At 36.7% G+C, this 16,089-nt stretch overlaps 1 protein-coding gene across 5 annotated transcripts in view; it reads right to left on the bottom strand.

Moving 5' to 3' along the window:
* The window catches only part of mTerf5 (mitochondrial transcription termination factor 5), a 30,934-nt gene extending 22,589 nt beyond the window's left edge, over positions 1–8,345 (bottom strand). For all 5 annotated transcript variants that reach the window (XM_087347307.1, XM_087347306.1, XM_087347305.1 and 2 more), the window contains exons 1-5: positions 7,960–8,345; positions 7,415–7,574; positions 6,243–6,340; positions 4,349–4,482; positions 1,087–1,420 (exon numbers count right to left, since the gene is read on the bottom strand). In XM_087347307.1, coding sequence (XP_087203433.1) covers positions 1,087–1,420; positions 4,349–4,482; positions 6,243–6,340; positions 7,415–7,574; positions 7,960–8,004 — 771 coding nt within the window. In that variant the 5' untranslated portion in view covers positions 8,005–8,345. The remainder of the gene's footprint in view (positions 1–1,086; positions 1,421–4,348; positions 4,483–6,242; positions 6,341–7,414; positions 7,575–7,959) is intronic.
* Between the last annotated feature and the right edge of the window lie 7,744 nt (positions 8,346–16,089).

Genomic DNA, 16,089 nt, shown 5'->3' with positions numbered 1-16,089 from the left:
CCCAATGACTTCATTTTGAGCAAAGTACACATATTAAGAAACCAAAGACTATATGAGATTGGCAAATACAGCCAATAAACATAGTACTGCAACTATAGGATGAGAAATTTTAGACTAGGGACGTAGGCAATCAGTTCTTGGTATACTTGGAAGTAACTTTTCTCTGCATCCAATAAAAGAAAGTAAAAATGTTTGAACATGTACACAAAAATAAAACACACAGATTACAGTACTTAAATTAATATGCTATGGTACTTTTCAGGGATGGCTTGCCAACTAGGCCATCTGGGGCAACACCTCACCTAATACACAGATGCCATGCAAGTTCTTTGCAAAACAAATTTCTAATTCTTTGCTAATATCCCCAAAAAACAGGGTGCTTTCAGGTGCAGCCTTGTCATTATGCCAGGTTAAGGAGGTAGTTTGAAAGCAAGGGGAGTGGCAAGGAAAGGGATTTGCAGCGAACGCTTGGGAGATGGGGCACTCTTTGCTATGACCCAACCTCTCTTGAGAGGAAGGTACCAAAATAAAGAGAACATAATATTTGTCCAGCCAGGTAAATAAGAATTTAACACATTTCAAATCATTTATAAGAAATGTTTTGCTTCTCTTCATCTTCCACCAAGATTTATGTTAACATTCATAAATATGTTGTGGTAATAATTTTCCAAAAACTTCAGGTTGGCATTTATATGTTGTTAAAATGACTCAAACATCACAACTAGTAACATCATAACAGTTTCACTGATTCTCAAACCCTTGATCTTTGCATTTGAAAACGTTAAAATGTACCAGAATTTGATATTACTTTACATTTTGTCACAGATTTTCTACCAGAAAAACAAAGCATGAGCCAACACTCAAACAAAATGCAATAATAATGATGATGTATCTTAACAGTTACAGGGTGATAAACATATTTGTAGTTTGACACAAGTTTCAATATCTTTTTAAATGCTGATGATAAGAATGGTGCTAACATTAATTAAGCTTTGTTGCTGTTGATCATGGCAATATAACAATAAAAATGACACCACCACCAACACCAACAACAACAAAAACAAAAACAATAATAAAAACAATAACCTTTTCCTTACTGAATCCAAGTTCTTCTTCCAGTACTTTCAATGATTTCTCAATGAGTCTGAAACTCTTATGCTTTAATCGACTATATGTTTTCATTAGTGAATCCAGTTCATCTGGTTTCATTTCAAGTCTCCAACAGAGGTAGTGGCTTAACACAGCCATCTGTATATCCATAAATGATGTGTCGTGAGATACACCTTTTGAGTGAAGAGGATCAAATGATGGAGGAGGCTCTTTCAAATAAGACAGAAAATTTTCAGGAACATCAATGTGAGATGGAATATATTGATGGACTTTGAGTAATCGGAGAGGCTTTCGAACTATGGTGATGTAGCTGTGGAAAGAAAGAATTTGTCATTAGTGATGAACTAAAGCAAGGCAAGAGATGCGTATTGACTAAAGAATTTTTTGAATAAAACTTAAATGCCAGCAGGAAACATAAAAAATAGCATCCATGGACTTTCCATTAACAAGAACTGCAATGAAATCATAACATGACAATGTTCAGTCAAATTAAAGTATGCCAAATTAAACAAAACAGAGATCATCACATTTATATGTAGACAATAATTTACAAGAGTGACTCCAAGCTTTCATGATGACTAAACTCAATAAAATCCTCTTAGGCAACAAGCTGTCAGTTCTGGACAGGAGCACATCATTTCAAAGACTCTACCCACCTTCATCAGGGGAATGATGTGATGTTGGTTGTTTAACCTTGAGGAGCATGTTAATTGAGGGGTACCATGCCTTGCTCAGCAAAAGTCCATTATCCCTATTAAAATTTTAAGGTGCAAGTGAGTTTCAATAGCTTCCTTTACTAGTATGCCCATGTACTCTGCACTCATGACAAACAGAGTGGTCTCACCAAAAACAATTTTATACCAAGTTTCTTTGCAGTGTTCTGTCACAGCAGATTTCTCAAGTTGCATGTGGTGTTCATGTATCTTGTATGTGGCTGTTATGGCAGAACAGACATGCTAATCACTTGGTTACAGTGCCACAATATTTGTACTGCATATCTGAGGAAAGCACAGATACTACAGTTTAGGAAAATTCAGAAGCCACAGAGTCATCTGCATAAAGCTGACTTGTGAAGCAGGACACACGTTCACACTTGCCACTGTAATGCATGTGTACAACACTAAATAGCTAATTCTGGCACAAGTGAAAAAACATGCTGCAAGTCACAACACACGTTCAGTGTTCTTACAAGCCAAAATGTTAGAGTTGCAGCAAGTGTTAACTGAAGTTACACCGACAAGGGGACAGTGAGCCAACACAATGCTTCCTAGATGCAAGAAGGGGTGGCAGAAATGCATCTGAAAAAACTGGTCATCAGGTCTGATGAAGATTGTCCTGTAGCACAGGAAGTTGGAAGCAGCTCTAATTATCATGATCTTGGAGTGACACCGTGACAACAATGCCACATATTTTGAAGGTAATGGGTTCAAAACTTGGCTCTAAGATGTTCTTCATGGCTTTCAATACCCCCTCCATACCATGACCATTCCTTTCCACATCCCTACTCACCACACACTATACAACTCATACAAATGCACCAATAGATGAAGAATCAATTAATCAAACATCCTAGCACCACAAAAACATATTCTAAGTCTCAAATACTGTACAGCACAAATTTAATCAGGAACAATGCAGAAGTGAAACTGCACTCATAAATATGGCATACGCCTGGCAAACACATGACTGTCAACTAGAGGTACTCTGAGGCAAATAGCACTAAGTGCATATAAGAGGGAACATAAAATTGCAGTTATATAATAGTTACTTAGGAAATTACACAGCAATGTCACTGCCAACAGCCATCTGTCACATTCCAAAGAACAAACATACTCTTCTGTTTCAGTGAGCCACAGATGTGTTTGCTTCATCTACACTGCAGAATATCCAAGCCTGCCTTTCAATCGTTTCATCCACCTGCCATATTAATCCAGCTGACACTGAATAGTCCTACAATTTCGGAATAGGGCACAGGGCAAACAATCTTTCACGGTGAAATGTTCTGTCTTACAAACCATATGGAATACTGAAAACGGTTCTCTTCTAGGGAATAGTGCCACGGAGTCTGGTAGAAGTTAACTGACATTTCAGAGGTCCTTGGGTGCCCCAGGACCCTGATGATGGAGGCAACAAGCACCTGTGAAACACTGGTAAACTTTGACCAGATTCCACGGTCATACAATCTAGCATGAGAACCTTAAATCCTACAGATGAAATACTGATTGTAAAATGAGAAATCCTGGTTTGGAGCATGTGAAGTTAAGACAGACAATATCATAAGACATACACAATTTATAGTAAACTTAAATTTATTCTGTTCTATTCTGTTAACTAACTATATGGCATTCCTTGAAACACTCATTCATACTAGGCTGGTTAAAAAACTCCCTGCTTCTATAGAAACCCAAAATTCATCACCACATTCACGAATTATCTGTCTTAAGCCAGTTAAATCCAACCACACCCTAAATCCCTTTTAATATTATACTCTACTCTATACATATTTCTTCCAAGAGGTCTCTTCTGTTGATGTTCTAAGTTTCTCATTCATGCTACAAGATCTTCCCACCTCATTCACCACGATTATTTAACTTTTTAAAGACCAATGACAGCCACATTTCCCACCTGCTTCAACAATCACACAGTTCTTAATTTTGTACTTATAGATTTCATACAATTTCCATTAAAAACAGCAATTATCTCCTTAAAGAGCATTAACAAACTCATATCTGTAATGGTGGAGTGTGATGTTTTCTTTGTGGTACAGACTGAATTCTTAAATGTTATTTACACGAGCTTTCGCTTCCATAACAAAAATAGGTGAAGAGTACAAATTAAGGAGTTCCTCATGAAGTAATTTTCTACACTGTGATACAACAATGAGCTATGTGATGTGGCATGAAGAACACCTCTGGGATGTCACCACACACAAATATTATTAAATTGATATTGTGGTACAGTAATTTCACTTCTGCAATTCCACCACTGCTACATAGGCTTTTAAAATGCACCAATCAAGTAAGATGTTGAAATAATAATAACTTCCAGTCTCAATTTTGTTTGGGTTACCAGTTCAGTCTCTTCGAGTGAATGCCTGGATATGTCAAGACTATTTCCTTTACCTACACATATTCATAAAAATGTTTCCACTTAATTTGACACTACAAAACCCATGGAGCAGTGTGTTGGGAGTAATCTGACTTAGACTTCTATGTGGAAGTATCAGACCAATATATACCTATTAAGATGTTTTGCAGTTACATGTGTAAAACCACCTTCTTCAAGGAGCATGGTGTGATTTTCTATTGTTGCTGGAAAAATTGTCAGCACTAGTGGATGCTCTGCTATGTCTCCTTTCTCTATTCCAAATCTCTGTAACAGATAATATAAAATTCATTATTTTTCCTAGGCCAACATGATATATCATAAGTTACCGAAATAAAACAATAGAAAATAGTAGTAATTTGAATTAATGCCATTCTAATCAGATTGTCATAAACACCAACATTTCAGGTAAAATAAAATAAAAAATTTGGAAACAGTGCGAGACAATTTTTGGTGGTTATGCCTGAGTACAACCTTTCTACTATGTGCTATCACTGTATCAGCTTTTCCTTTTGTCAGTTACAAAAGTAAGTTACGTTTAACCTGATGAGTCAGCAGAGAAGAAAAAGTGAAAACATTCCCATATGACTCAGTGTTCTCAGTGTTTGTTTATAGTTTATTTAAAGATGCTTTGAATAATTCACACTATATAATATCAAATGAGAGAATGATAGCAAATAATGAACTGGAAACGATGTGGAAGCAAGTGGTCATGCCCTAATTTAAGATACTATCCCAACATTGGCTGGAAGGACTGAGGAAAACCTCACTCATGACAGCCAGTTCTAACCACTCTGCCACAACGTACAGTCAGTGTTGACAAGATTTGCTTTGTATAAGACATGGAAATTTTTATATTAGAATATGTGGTGTATGAATATAAATCTTTTGTAAAGTGTTAACTCTGTAAAGAACTAGGAAGAGACAGAAAAATAAATTCTGAAAGTCGGTTGGTGTTTTAGTTCCCTACACATTATTCAGAATCTTCTCAGTAAATAAAGAATGACTGGCATGTCAACAGACACAAAACTACAATGTCAATGTTAAGTATTAACTGAAGAAAAATTGGATGAAATTAAGCTTGGCTTGAACATTTGCCTTTCAAGTCTCTTTCTGGGGATTTTCATGATTGTATAAAATCATTATTACTATACGGTGCGGGCTCGCTGGGCCCATCACTGCATCACTGGAGCCCCTTCAGTTACTGTTTTCAGGATTCCTAATGAGGCCTGCCTGCTTCCATGGCAGTACTTGCAACACTCTACTTGATGTTCCCCACCCACACCATCGACCCTGGGGTCAAAATTAAAATTAGAATTTTAAGGAAAGAGGCCCACAGAACAACCCAGAACAAGAAAGTTCAGCCAGATACTACAAGACATCAAGATGAGAGGGAAGAGTTGGCAAGAAATTTATGGGAAGACAAGAGATTGCAGCTGTTTCATTCATCAATCTGTATAAAATGCAAATGATACTAGAGTAAGCAGTAGTAGTTTCTTAAATGCTTTCAGTAATAAATGTAGAATCAAAAAGTCTGCAACAAAGTTACAAAAATTATTAACAGTATGACCTCACAAACCAAAGTTGCGCACTCTTTGCATCCAAGAGACCCAGTACTCGAACTTACTTTCTATAACTGGTATTTTCAGTAACTGAGAATATTTAAAACCAAAATCAACTGAACCAATCCACACACAGAAACCATCCAGCTTAAAGTGTCCTATATCATTAGAGACAAATTCCACTTAAAGTATCCTATATAATCAGAGAATAAATACAGAGTATGAGACAGAATCTGCTAAGAAAGTGTCAGGACTGTACTTGAGCCAGTGGAGAACACTTTCTGCATCTGCTTTAATGACGGTAATTAACCTTCATGCTATACAATGTTTCTGCAACTGGCACTACTGCCACAACTGATAAACTAGTAAAGGCAGCAAGAAATGCAGTGTTCATGCCATGGTTAAGCAGCCAAAAATTATCCCTGTATAAAAGATACTGATATCAAACTTGCTAATTTGACTTACATTTAATATATCTGCTACTCTCTGTATGAGATTCTGATCCAGAGTTCTCAGTACCTTGTGCCTGTACACAATCTTGTAAGTCTCCCGATATGGATAATCTAAAATAACAATGAATAGCATCAAATATTGCACAAATTCCTCCATTACACAAAGTCCTTCTTTCACAAAAGTAAATATACAGTACAACTAAAAAGTTATTAATGGCTGTTAATTAAACAACAATCATGTATGATCTGAAGCTTTCACGGTGACTAAGCATAATAAATTCTTCTCGGGCTGCCAGCCGTGTAAGGTGGCTTAGGTGTTTCCTTCATTAATCCACCTTATACAGCTGGTAGCAAGAGAAGAATTTATTATATTCAACAAAAATCAATTTCAAGACAGTAATTTCAGATATGAGAAAATATGTATACAAGTAACAGGAAAATAAGATACAGAGTACATGCATGTTGATTTGCATTATAATGAACAACCTTATAGACCTCACAAAGGAATGGAAGTAGATGAAGTAAATTCACTGCCATGAAAACATCAAATCCTACTGGAATGGAAGTATATTAAGTTCACAAAAATTTCTAATGCTCTGAATTTAGAACAAACAATCCAATGATAAGATGATGACAGGGTGAGCAAGATGTGACTAGGATAAGAGGGAAATGTGGGAAACTCACAGCATGGCGCAGCACAGCACATTTTAAATCTCTAGTTCTACACCAACCAACATAAACAAATGCAGGTGACACAGATATATACATGCTTCATGCTTTAAGTAACTAAATACTTTAAATACCAATTCTCTGAAGCCAATTAGTTCATGACGGCACATGATAGGAGATGCACATAAGCATCCAAAACTCAGCCATCATTCATGTCGGCCACTTTAGCAGTTCAATTGAGGTGACAAACAGCAGTCACATGACAGAAAAATGGGAGTAAATTCAATACATGAAAGTGACCACAACACAATAAAGTGAAAACTGGAGATTACATGACAACTGGTCAGTCTCAATTCAATCAGCTCACCACATGTTGCCAATAAGTATATTTTCCTTAGCTGCTTTTATTTTATTATTAGCATCACTGACAACCGGTGAATTACAGTAAATTATGACTGCCTATATTTCATTCCTGCTACCACAATGCACAACATATAGGCATTAAAATTAACTTACCAAACACCTCCATCAAAAGTCTTACTTGCCCATTATTCATCTCATTGGCTGGCTTACGGCGAATCTGATGGAAACCTGATGATAAGTTACACAACTTTATTGCAGATGGTATATAAAATGGATGCTGACAAATCTTAAACATTCTTGTGCTCAACATTGCCTGAAATAGAATGTTACTATATTCACATAAAGGTATGAATGAATAACAAACTATATAACGATCAATAATAAAGTCTTATGTTTGTATTTAAGTCTTAAAAATCTGCACAACTCACAAAGCAGATGTCAGATATTTCTCAAGTTACATATTATGTATTTTACACTGAAGCCCCTACATCATTTTAACCCATAAAGAAACATGAGTTAAAATATACATTTTTTTGTATAATTAACAACCTCTGTAATCACACCAAATTAAAATATAACCATAAAAATATTTGCAAGTGTCAGAGAACTTATATATAAACAACAATTCTCTTTATCAACCCACATCACTGTCACACATTACCAATTTTTTAATGATCATTCTCAGTTTAACTTCTTACCAGACAAAAGTATGTAGAAGTGTTGTTGACATTAAGGTTCCACATCTCTTTTGTGTCTCTAAGATTCTTTACAAATACAAGGTATCTGACATCCTGCTATATCTTCAGAATTCCAAGTTTCAAGTCACAATGGATTGCTATAGTGCAACTGCACATAAAACATGAACGCCATGTGTATAATTGGCCAGCTTATTGTAAAGTTATATTAATACATACAGAAAGGACCACTTCCTGTTTCAGTGAGAAACAGCCCACTGACCCTTGACCTGCCACATCTGTGCAGGGGTTAGCAGCCTTACAGCTCAATAGTAAGCAACCGCAGTGAGAATAACCTTTAGAAAATGCAATGAAAACACATCAGTGTTACAGATGCTCCTCCAGACAGAACGTACCTTTGGAACATGTTGATGTTAACTTTCTGCAGTTCTTCTCCAAAAATTGCTGAAATCTCACAGCACATGTTTCTTAATCCTTCCAGATTGTGGAGATTTGTTTTATGCACTTTATGTTACAAACTATCCACAAATAAAAGACATAAGGTGTTACATATGGGTAATGTTGGGGCCACAGACCATGACTAATTCATCTCCTGCGGTGCCTCCAAATTTAGGTGCCATATGAGCTGCTCCAGAATCCTGCTGCCTTTCTTTTCCTGTTAGCTGGGTTAAAAAATGAGCTTAGGATGTTGTTCACATACCTGGCAGCATTAATCATACCATAATGAAGATGGGTCTAAGTATCCTGCACATATCACATACTAAATACCAAATATTGGAGCATGAAGAAGACTGTGAATATGGCTTCGATTAGTACGATCTGAGTAACTCTGAAACAATGATTAACTTCTACCAGACTACATGATGCTGCAACCCACAAGACAGCCATCTTCAAGTCTTTGATTTTCCACACTCCAATGCCAATTGTTTGGACATTTCACCTCTGCCTGTAAGGAAAACGAAACCTCATCTGAAAAAGCACTAACTGTGGATCAACTTCTCCATCATGTATAGACCAAAGAAACCAATTACAGAAAAGTATTCTTGTAACCTGGTCACATTCCTTCAAAGCATAAACTACAGCTGTCTTATATGGTCACAGTTTTAACAACTGTGTGGCCATTTGTGCACATGTTCTTGAAATACCTGTCACCCATACTAGTCATTTATGAGATTTTCTTCATGAGGTTTCTAATCCAACACCAATGTCATCCAATGCCTCTTCTGTTAGCATAGTTCATCTCCTATCTGGTATGTTATCTAGTAATGATCCTATTGTATTCAACTTATTGACTAGGTAATGTAAATATCATCTACTTCAAACTGGTTCTCCAGGAAACTTGGACCAAAATTTTCTGCAATATTTTCTAACAGACTCATATTTGAAACAGAGTTGCATAAAACACCAGCGCTGCTCAATAATATGCCCCATTCAAACCAAGCACTAAATGGTTAATTGAAAACTGCATTAACAGACACAGACAAAAGCAAAGATTCTTAGAGAAAGTATAACATCACCAACTGCTACCCTTGCATATATATGATAGGACAGGACCCAGTTAGCCACCACTTTTTGGTCAAGCAGAAGTGGTCCTCACTGCATTTTACGTTTTCCTTCATCTAACATTTCTGGCCCAAAATGTTGGCACATCTATTATTATAAACTTGTTCAAAAAACTCAAACGCTTATTTCCAACACATCTCATGCCAACAACACAGGATTCCACAAACTCACAAATGTACTGGTCAAAATTGTTATATTTTTAATTGCTTTATACATATACCTTTCAGTGTTCTGTGACAATGAACAGTCTTTAGATGACCAAGCTACAAGGTATCTATTTTGTTTATATTAATGCCTGATTTTACAATGTGCTTTAGTTAAGTGCCAGTGGCTTTAATGATCTTGGTGTCAAAGATCCTGGGCATCAACCCATAAAGCTTTAGCTCTTATCACCCCAATCCAATAATGCCAACATATCACAAGACATTCCAAAACCAAACAGAAGTTACATTTACTAAGGCATGATCCAGTCACTGTTAGGTTTGTTTACTTTCCAGAATTTCCATCCTTAGGTTAGATTTGCTTAGTTCATATTGTTTCTACATTTCTACTCAAGCTGTAATATTTACATATGTATATTCCCAGCATTTACAACTTGCGTATGAAATAAGTATCTGCTCAGAGTGTCTGGTAGTTAATTTGACAGTTATACCTATGAAATTTTATACAGATATTGTATACATGTACCTTAATTGTAAGTGAACCACTATGTCCTTAATAATCCGTATGGTGTATTATTAACAAGACATAATTTGTTTATTCCTCACATACATATCTTTGCAGATGAACAGTTTGGAGTTGGAAGAAATCTCTCAACAGATAAAGCCCTATTCAATTATATAAAAGAAATTTGATGTGATGTTAATAACAAATTGCATTTTGGAATATCTTGATATCCTACTAAAGCATCTGAATGTGTAAATCATAAATTATTACTGACGAAACAAAGTTTTTATGGAATTAAAAGTATAGCTCAACAGTAGATTAAATCATACCACCATGACTTGAAACAGCAAACAGAAATAAAACCATCAGGTTCACATCACAGCACGGAGTGCCACAAGGTTCAGTTCTTGGACCCTTACTTTTCCTCATATATATAAATGGCCTGCCGGCAACTATAAACTCTATATAGAAACCTATTCTTTTTGCTGATGATACAAGTATCATTATTGCACACTAAGAATTGATCTATCTTGAAAATAACATGAATGATGTCTTCACCAACATAAACACATGGTTTAGAGCTAACAAACTGGCACTAAATTTTGAAAAAACAAACTTCATAAAATTTGTTAGTAAGCACAAGACATATCCTAGGTTAAATACAGGTTTTGAAGAAAAATTAATTGCAGAAGTTGAAACACAAATTCCTTGGCTTACAAGTCGACAATACCTTAAATTGGAAGAAACACATAGTATATTATTCCCAAATTAAGCTCTGCATGCTTTGCCATGAGAACAGTTGTACCACTCATGACAATAGATACTTTAAAGCTAGTTTACTTTGCTTACTTTCACTCTGCAGTGTCATATGGATTAATCTTTTGGGGAAATTCAACAGACAGTAATAAAGTTTTTTACATGCAAAAAAAAAAATAATTAGAATAATGGCCGGTGTCAAAAGCAGAGTATCTTGTAGAAAATTATTTCGTAAATTTAATATACTTCCACTTGCAAGTGAATTTATACTCTGCCTGCTATCATTTGTGGTGGAAAACATGGATGAATTTAAAAGAAATACAGATGTATATAATTTAAATACAAGACGTAAACATGAACTCTATGTGTCAAATGCTAACTTTACTAAATATCAGAAAGGAGTGTACTATACAGGTTTCAAGTTATTTAATAATCTTCCACCAACAATTAAAAGTCTAAATTATGATATAAAGGTATTCAAGCCTGCATTGAAAGATGACCTCTTTACTCACTCCCTCTATTCTGTAGATGAATACATCTCTGCTGAAAATGTTTAAGCTTTATATCCATAATCTACGTATATGTAAAGCAAGTTTTGTATTTATATTTAAAATTCTGAGGTTTATGTATATTAATTTGAAAAATTATTTTTCATACTTGTATTGCAGAATCTGAAATTTATGTACATTGATATGTGAAATACGTTCTTGTACTTGTGTTGAAAGTTCTGAAGTGTATTAGTGATGAACGATAAACAGTGACCTGTGATTTTGTCACTGTGATCAGAAAATCACGATCACTGCAGTGGTTAAAGTGCTCACTAAACAGTGACCACAGTGATTCTTAATTTCTTATGCATCCTAGTGAGAACACGGTACACTATTTTGACTGCTCAGAGCAGTTTAGAGTCAGATCACAGTGATTCTCAGTAATTTCTTATGCATCCTAGCGCATCCTAGTGAGAAAACGGGGCACTACAGTATTTTGACAGCTCAGTTCTACTGTCTGTAAATATTAAATAAACGATTTCTATATATTTTTTTTCATTTAAAACTTGATTCTGTTTTATAATGTATATTAAATAAATTATATTGTCCATATCATCATACATGGAGCATAATGATAATGCATTTGACTATACAAGTTGCTGTAGGCCTACCGGTACTGCTAGACTGAGCAGTAAGAAAGCAAAAATGCTTGTGTTTTTGAATTGTAACGTGGGAAATGTTAGTTAATTCTGTTATTTTCTTGCATGCACAGTCATTAACACACACACACACACATATATATATATATATATATATATATAAATATATATATATATATATATGGTAATTAAAATATTGGTTTCTGGTGTATGTATTTATGCTAATGTATTTACGTTGTGTTCAGTTTCCAAAATGGCTGATTGCTTGCAACATTCAATATTGTATAGGAAATGTTATATTTTGAAAAGAATATTAGTTTAAGTAAAGTTAGGCGTACACCTAACCTAACTGTAAACTTTCATTTCAGATACAAAGTATTAAACAAAATATTCTTGTAATAAAGTAATTTTATTTTACCTTTTAAATAACCGTTATTTCAAATACAACTCACACATTCTGAATTTTCGACATGTTAATTTCTGTAATTTTAGTATTCATAACATCAGCTGTACTGTAATCACACGTAAACAGAGCAGCAACATACAGCCAATCATATTCGCAGTAGCATCACTGTATACCACCACAGTCAATGTAACCAACTGCCGTGACAGAATGCTAAATGCGTGCTCGCATCTTGATCACTGTTTCACTGCGTAAGATGACCGTGATTGAGAGTGAGTAATCACAGTCAAACCTGTGTTCACAGAAGAGCAGTTTAACTCATCACTATTCGCTATACTGACTGAGACACGCCGGCTCTCGTTAAATAAAGAGGGTGTGACAATCTGGCTGATAAGATCCAGGGGCATGTTCTTTTGAATGCGGTAATGGACCTTCTCGTTCTTCATTGGTTGACCGCCTTTCAAGTCTGAAGGAGGAACCCACTCTTTGGAGTTAATTACACGAGAATAGTTACCCTGGACTTTGTTCCGACTTCGTCTTTATTCCGGGGAGTCGTCTGCTTGTGAAATAATTCATGTCCCTCCACTCTGCTGACGCACTTTCTGTAGAATAACCACAGAACGCATTACAGATCGCATTGTTTGAAACTTAGAATTGCACTCATATTATACAGGACACATATTTAAACATGAGTATAAGTCGCGCGAGAAGTGCTGGCGCATGCGCATAGGTCTGATTTTTTTGGTCGTGTGAGTTGGACTCGTCCGAAGCACGCGCTAGAGGGGTGTCCGCTTCAGTTGGTTTGTAGCTCTAGCTGTGTTTAGTTCGGTGTGTCACCACAGCTGGGTCTGTATTACCCCCCCCCCCCTCGGACTAATAATGAACTCTGCTCTCGCGGCATTTAGGTGTCACCACTACTGGCGCGATGTTTCGTAAGGAAAATTCAGTGGCCATTTCTCACCCAAAAATCGGGGTGTGGCTGTGGGTTTTACGTGAATACGTTGGTTGCGTTTTAAACACTTGACCAACCCCCCCCCCCCCCCGACTCTAGAGAAAGCGCTCCGAAAGGAGGGCGTTGCTCTAGTAATTAAATAATATGCGAATTATCGGTGCATCCTACAATTTATTGCCGTTCTATCTTGCGAGAAGTAACATTTCTGGTGATGCTAATGGAACTTGCGTCTGCAAAAACAGTGAATCCGCATCTAAAATTTCTCGATTTAATATTTTCCGCTGCTCTGGAACCACTTCAGCCATTTCACAACCGAATTCCCTCCGTTATCTTTTCTTCAGTCGAGAATTCAAATGCATCTTGTATGATTAAACAAGGAACCGCACAGAAATTAGAATTTAAATTTCGTGTTTCAGTAGAACGTTGTGACGCACATATAAAACAGGGCTCATAAACTTGCATAAAGGTCACGCATATCCGACTTGACTACTCGTGCTCTGAAATTATTCGACTTCCTCAAAAAGACGCTTGCTGAAGAGGAAGGCGTTTCCGGTGACGTAATTAGTCTCAAGTCTTGTCGAATTCTGACAGAAAAAACATTTAATGCCAACAATAATGAAGGATGAGGCATCATGTAACAGAAGAAAGGCTTCCACCGAGATATTTTGTTGAAATGTAAATTTTCTCGATGCGAGTTTGATTTTTCTCATTCGGTAAACTGTGTGTGAAATATCCGGGGCCGAAAGTGGTCCACGCTCGTGGAACTGCGTCATATTTGATTCTCCCGCACAACTTCGTAAACCTCTACAGCGGTAACTTTAAATGCCGGAAAAGTTGAATGACGGGGAAAATTGTAACAACACGAAAGAGTCGACGCACTCTTCAAAGAACGTCAACAGAGAATATATTGCGCATTATCCGTAAGCCGTACCGACGCCGACGGTCGTCAAATCCTAATTTTATGCCTGACTTAAAACAATTGATGTGAATCTATACGTACAATGCACATCTAAAATGTCACACACGCATTGACACGGCAATTTATTATGAAGCTAATTAGACTGGAATCTACGTGGGGAAAAGTGTGTATTGACATTTGTAATTACACACAGAGGCATGTTAATTACGATGTATACTGTTTCTGGCTAAAGGTGGACAGAGCGTCAGACAGCTGTGTGTACTGATTGTCTTAAATAAGCAGCCGTGAGCAGGTAAAGAACTTTCAGGGATGCAGAGCCCCTCCCTTGACAGGTGCAATACCCTGACCATTCCATTTTCTAGCCTTGTTGCGATCGACTGAGAAAGTTCGAATCTGTAAAAAGTCAGAAAGAAAAGCTGTCCTACAATACGCCTTGCAGGCTCTTGGTGGAGCTTCAATTTATTCTTAAACTCGGCACTAGTGGGGATGAGTGGTCAGCATCACGCCCCGGCCGTGCTTTACCCCCGGTCTGGACGCAGAGGTTAGAGGAAAAATCCTCTGCCCCTGTCGGGGATCGAACCCCTGTCGTCCAGCCCGTAGCTAGTCACTATTATGACTGAGCTATCCCGACTCCCCTGGACATCAAAGAGCGTTCAGAAAATTGGTATTAGTCACACTGATCAAGTCAGAAGTAAATCACATCTTCGTAACGTTGACACATTGATGATTTAGAAGCGTTGGAGAAATCCGAGTACACCACACCATTATAAAGAATGGATTAAAAATTGGCAGTGGAACCACGGTTGCGGAGAATCTGACGTAATTAAATTATATTTAAGCAATAAATACAATGAAAGGAAGGTAGCTGAATATGAAACATGAATATGAACATGAAACAAAGCAATTAGTAAACTTATCAACAGAATATAGCTACTTCCTATGTTATTTTTGCTGTTCCTGCTTCGAAGGTAAATCACCTTAGTGTTGGTTAAGCTGCCTGCAGCGATTAGTTCGAATCCACTTGTTTCTCGTGACGGCAGCACGTTCGTTCCAGCTCGTAAGCCGTAAGACGATTCGTCCTTAATTCACTTGAAACAAAATAAGAACTTGAAATAAATAATACTAAAGATATCTCACCGCAGTGAGACTAGACAAAGTACGATTATTTGAATACAACATATCAGGGAACTGCTTAGGTCTGCATGTCTCCTCACCTTCACCTGAAGTCCATGAAAATAGTCAGGCAGAAAATACTAGCGAGCCCTAAGTTATCAAATACCAAACTGATATGCAAGTCGAACTTTGCTCGATACATGCTTGCAAAATGCATTCCTCCCGTTTCAGATTAATATTTGAGAGAATTCTCCGGCAATGAAGACAGTCAAACGAATTCCGTGTCGGGCTAGTTATCCTCACTAACTTGTACGTCGGTCTTCGAAGGTGAATGTTTTTCACAATCTACGTAGTTGATCACATCATACTGTAGAAATTGGAATCCGTTGATTCCTGCTGTTACAAAATCCGTATGACCATTAATGCGTTCCAAAAGCTCGCCTCTTACTTCCTCTTTACGTCCAAATAATATCCTCAGCACCCTCAAATTAAGTTCTTTCTTCAGAGTTAGATAAAAATTTTCGTGTCCATACAAAACAACAAATAGAATTAGACCATATTTTTGTCTTTAGGCACACCAAACTAATAGATTGTGAAATAAATGGCCGCAAATA

The sequence above is a fragment of the Zootermopsis nevadensis genome, unplaced genomic scaffold (genome assembly GCF_977971745.1).
Source record: "Zootermopsis nevadensis isolate Lab colony 2312 unplaced genomic scaffold, Znev_1.0 Znev_ptg000011l, whole genome shotgun sequence".
Taxonomy (NCBI): Eukaryota; Metazoa; Arthropoda; class Insecta; order Blattodea; family Termopsidae; genus Zootermopsis; species Zootermopsis nevadensis.
This window is presented reverse-complemented; position numbering and strand designations above follow the sequence as displayed.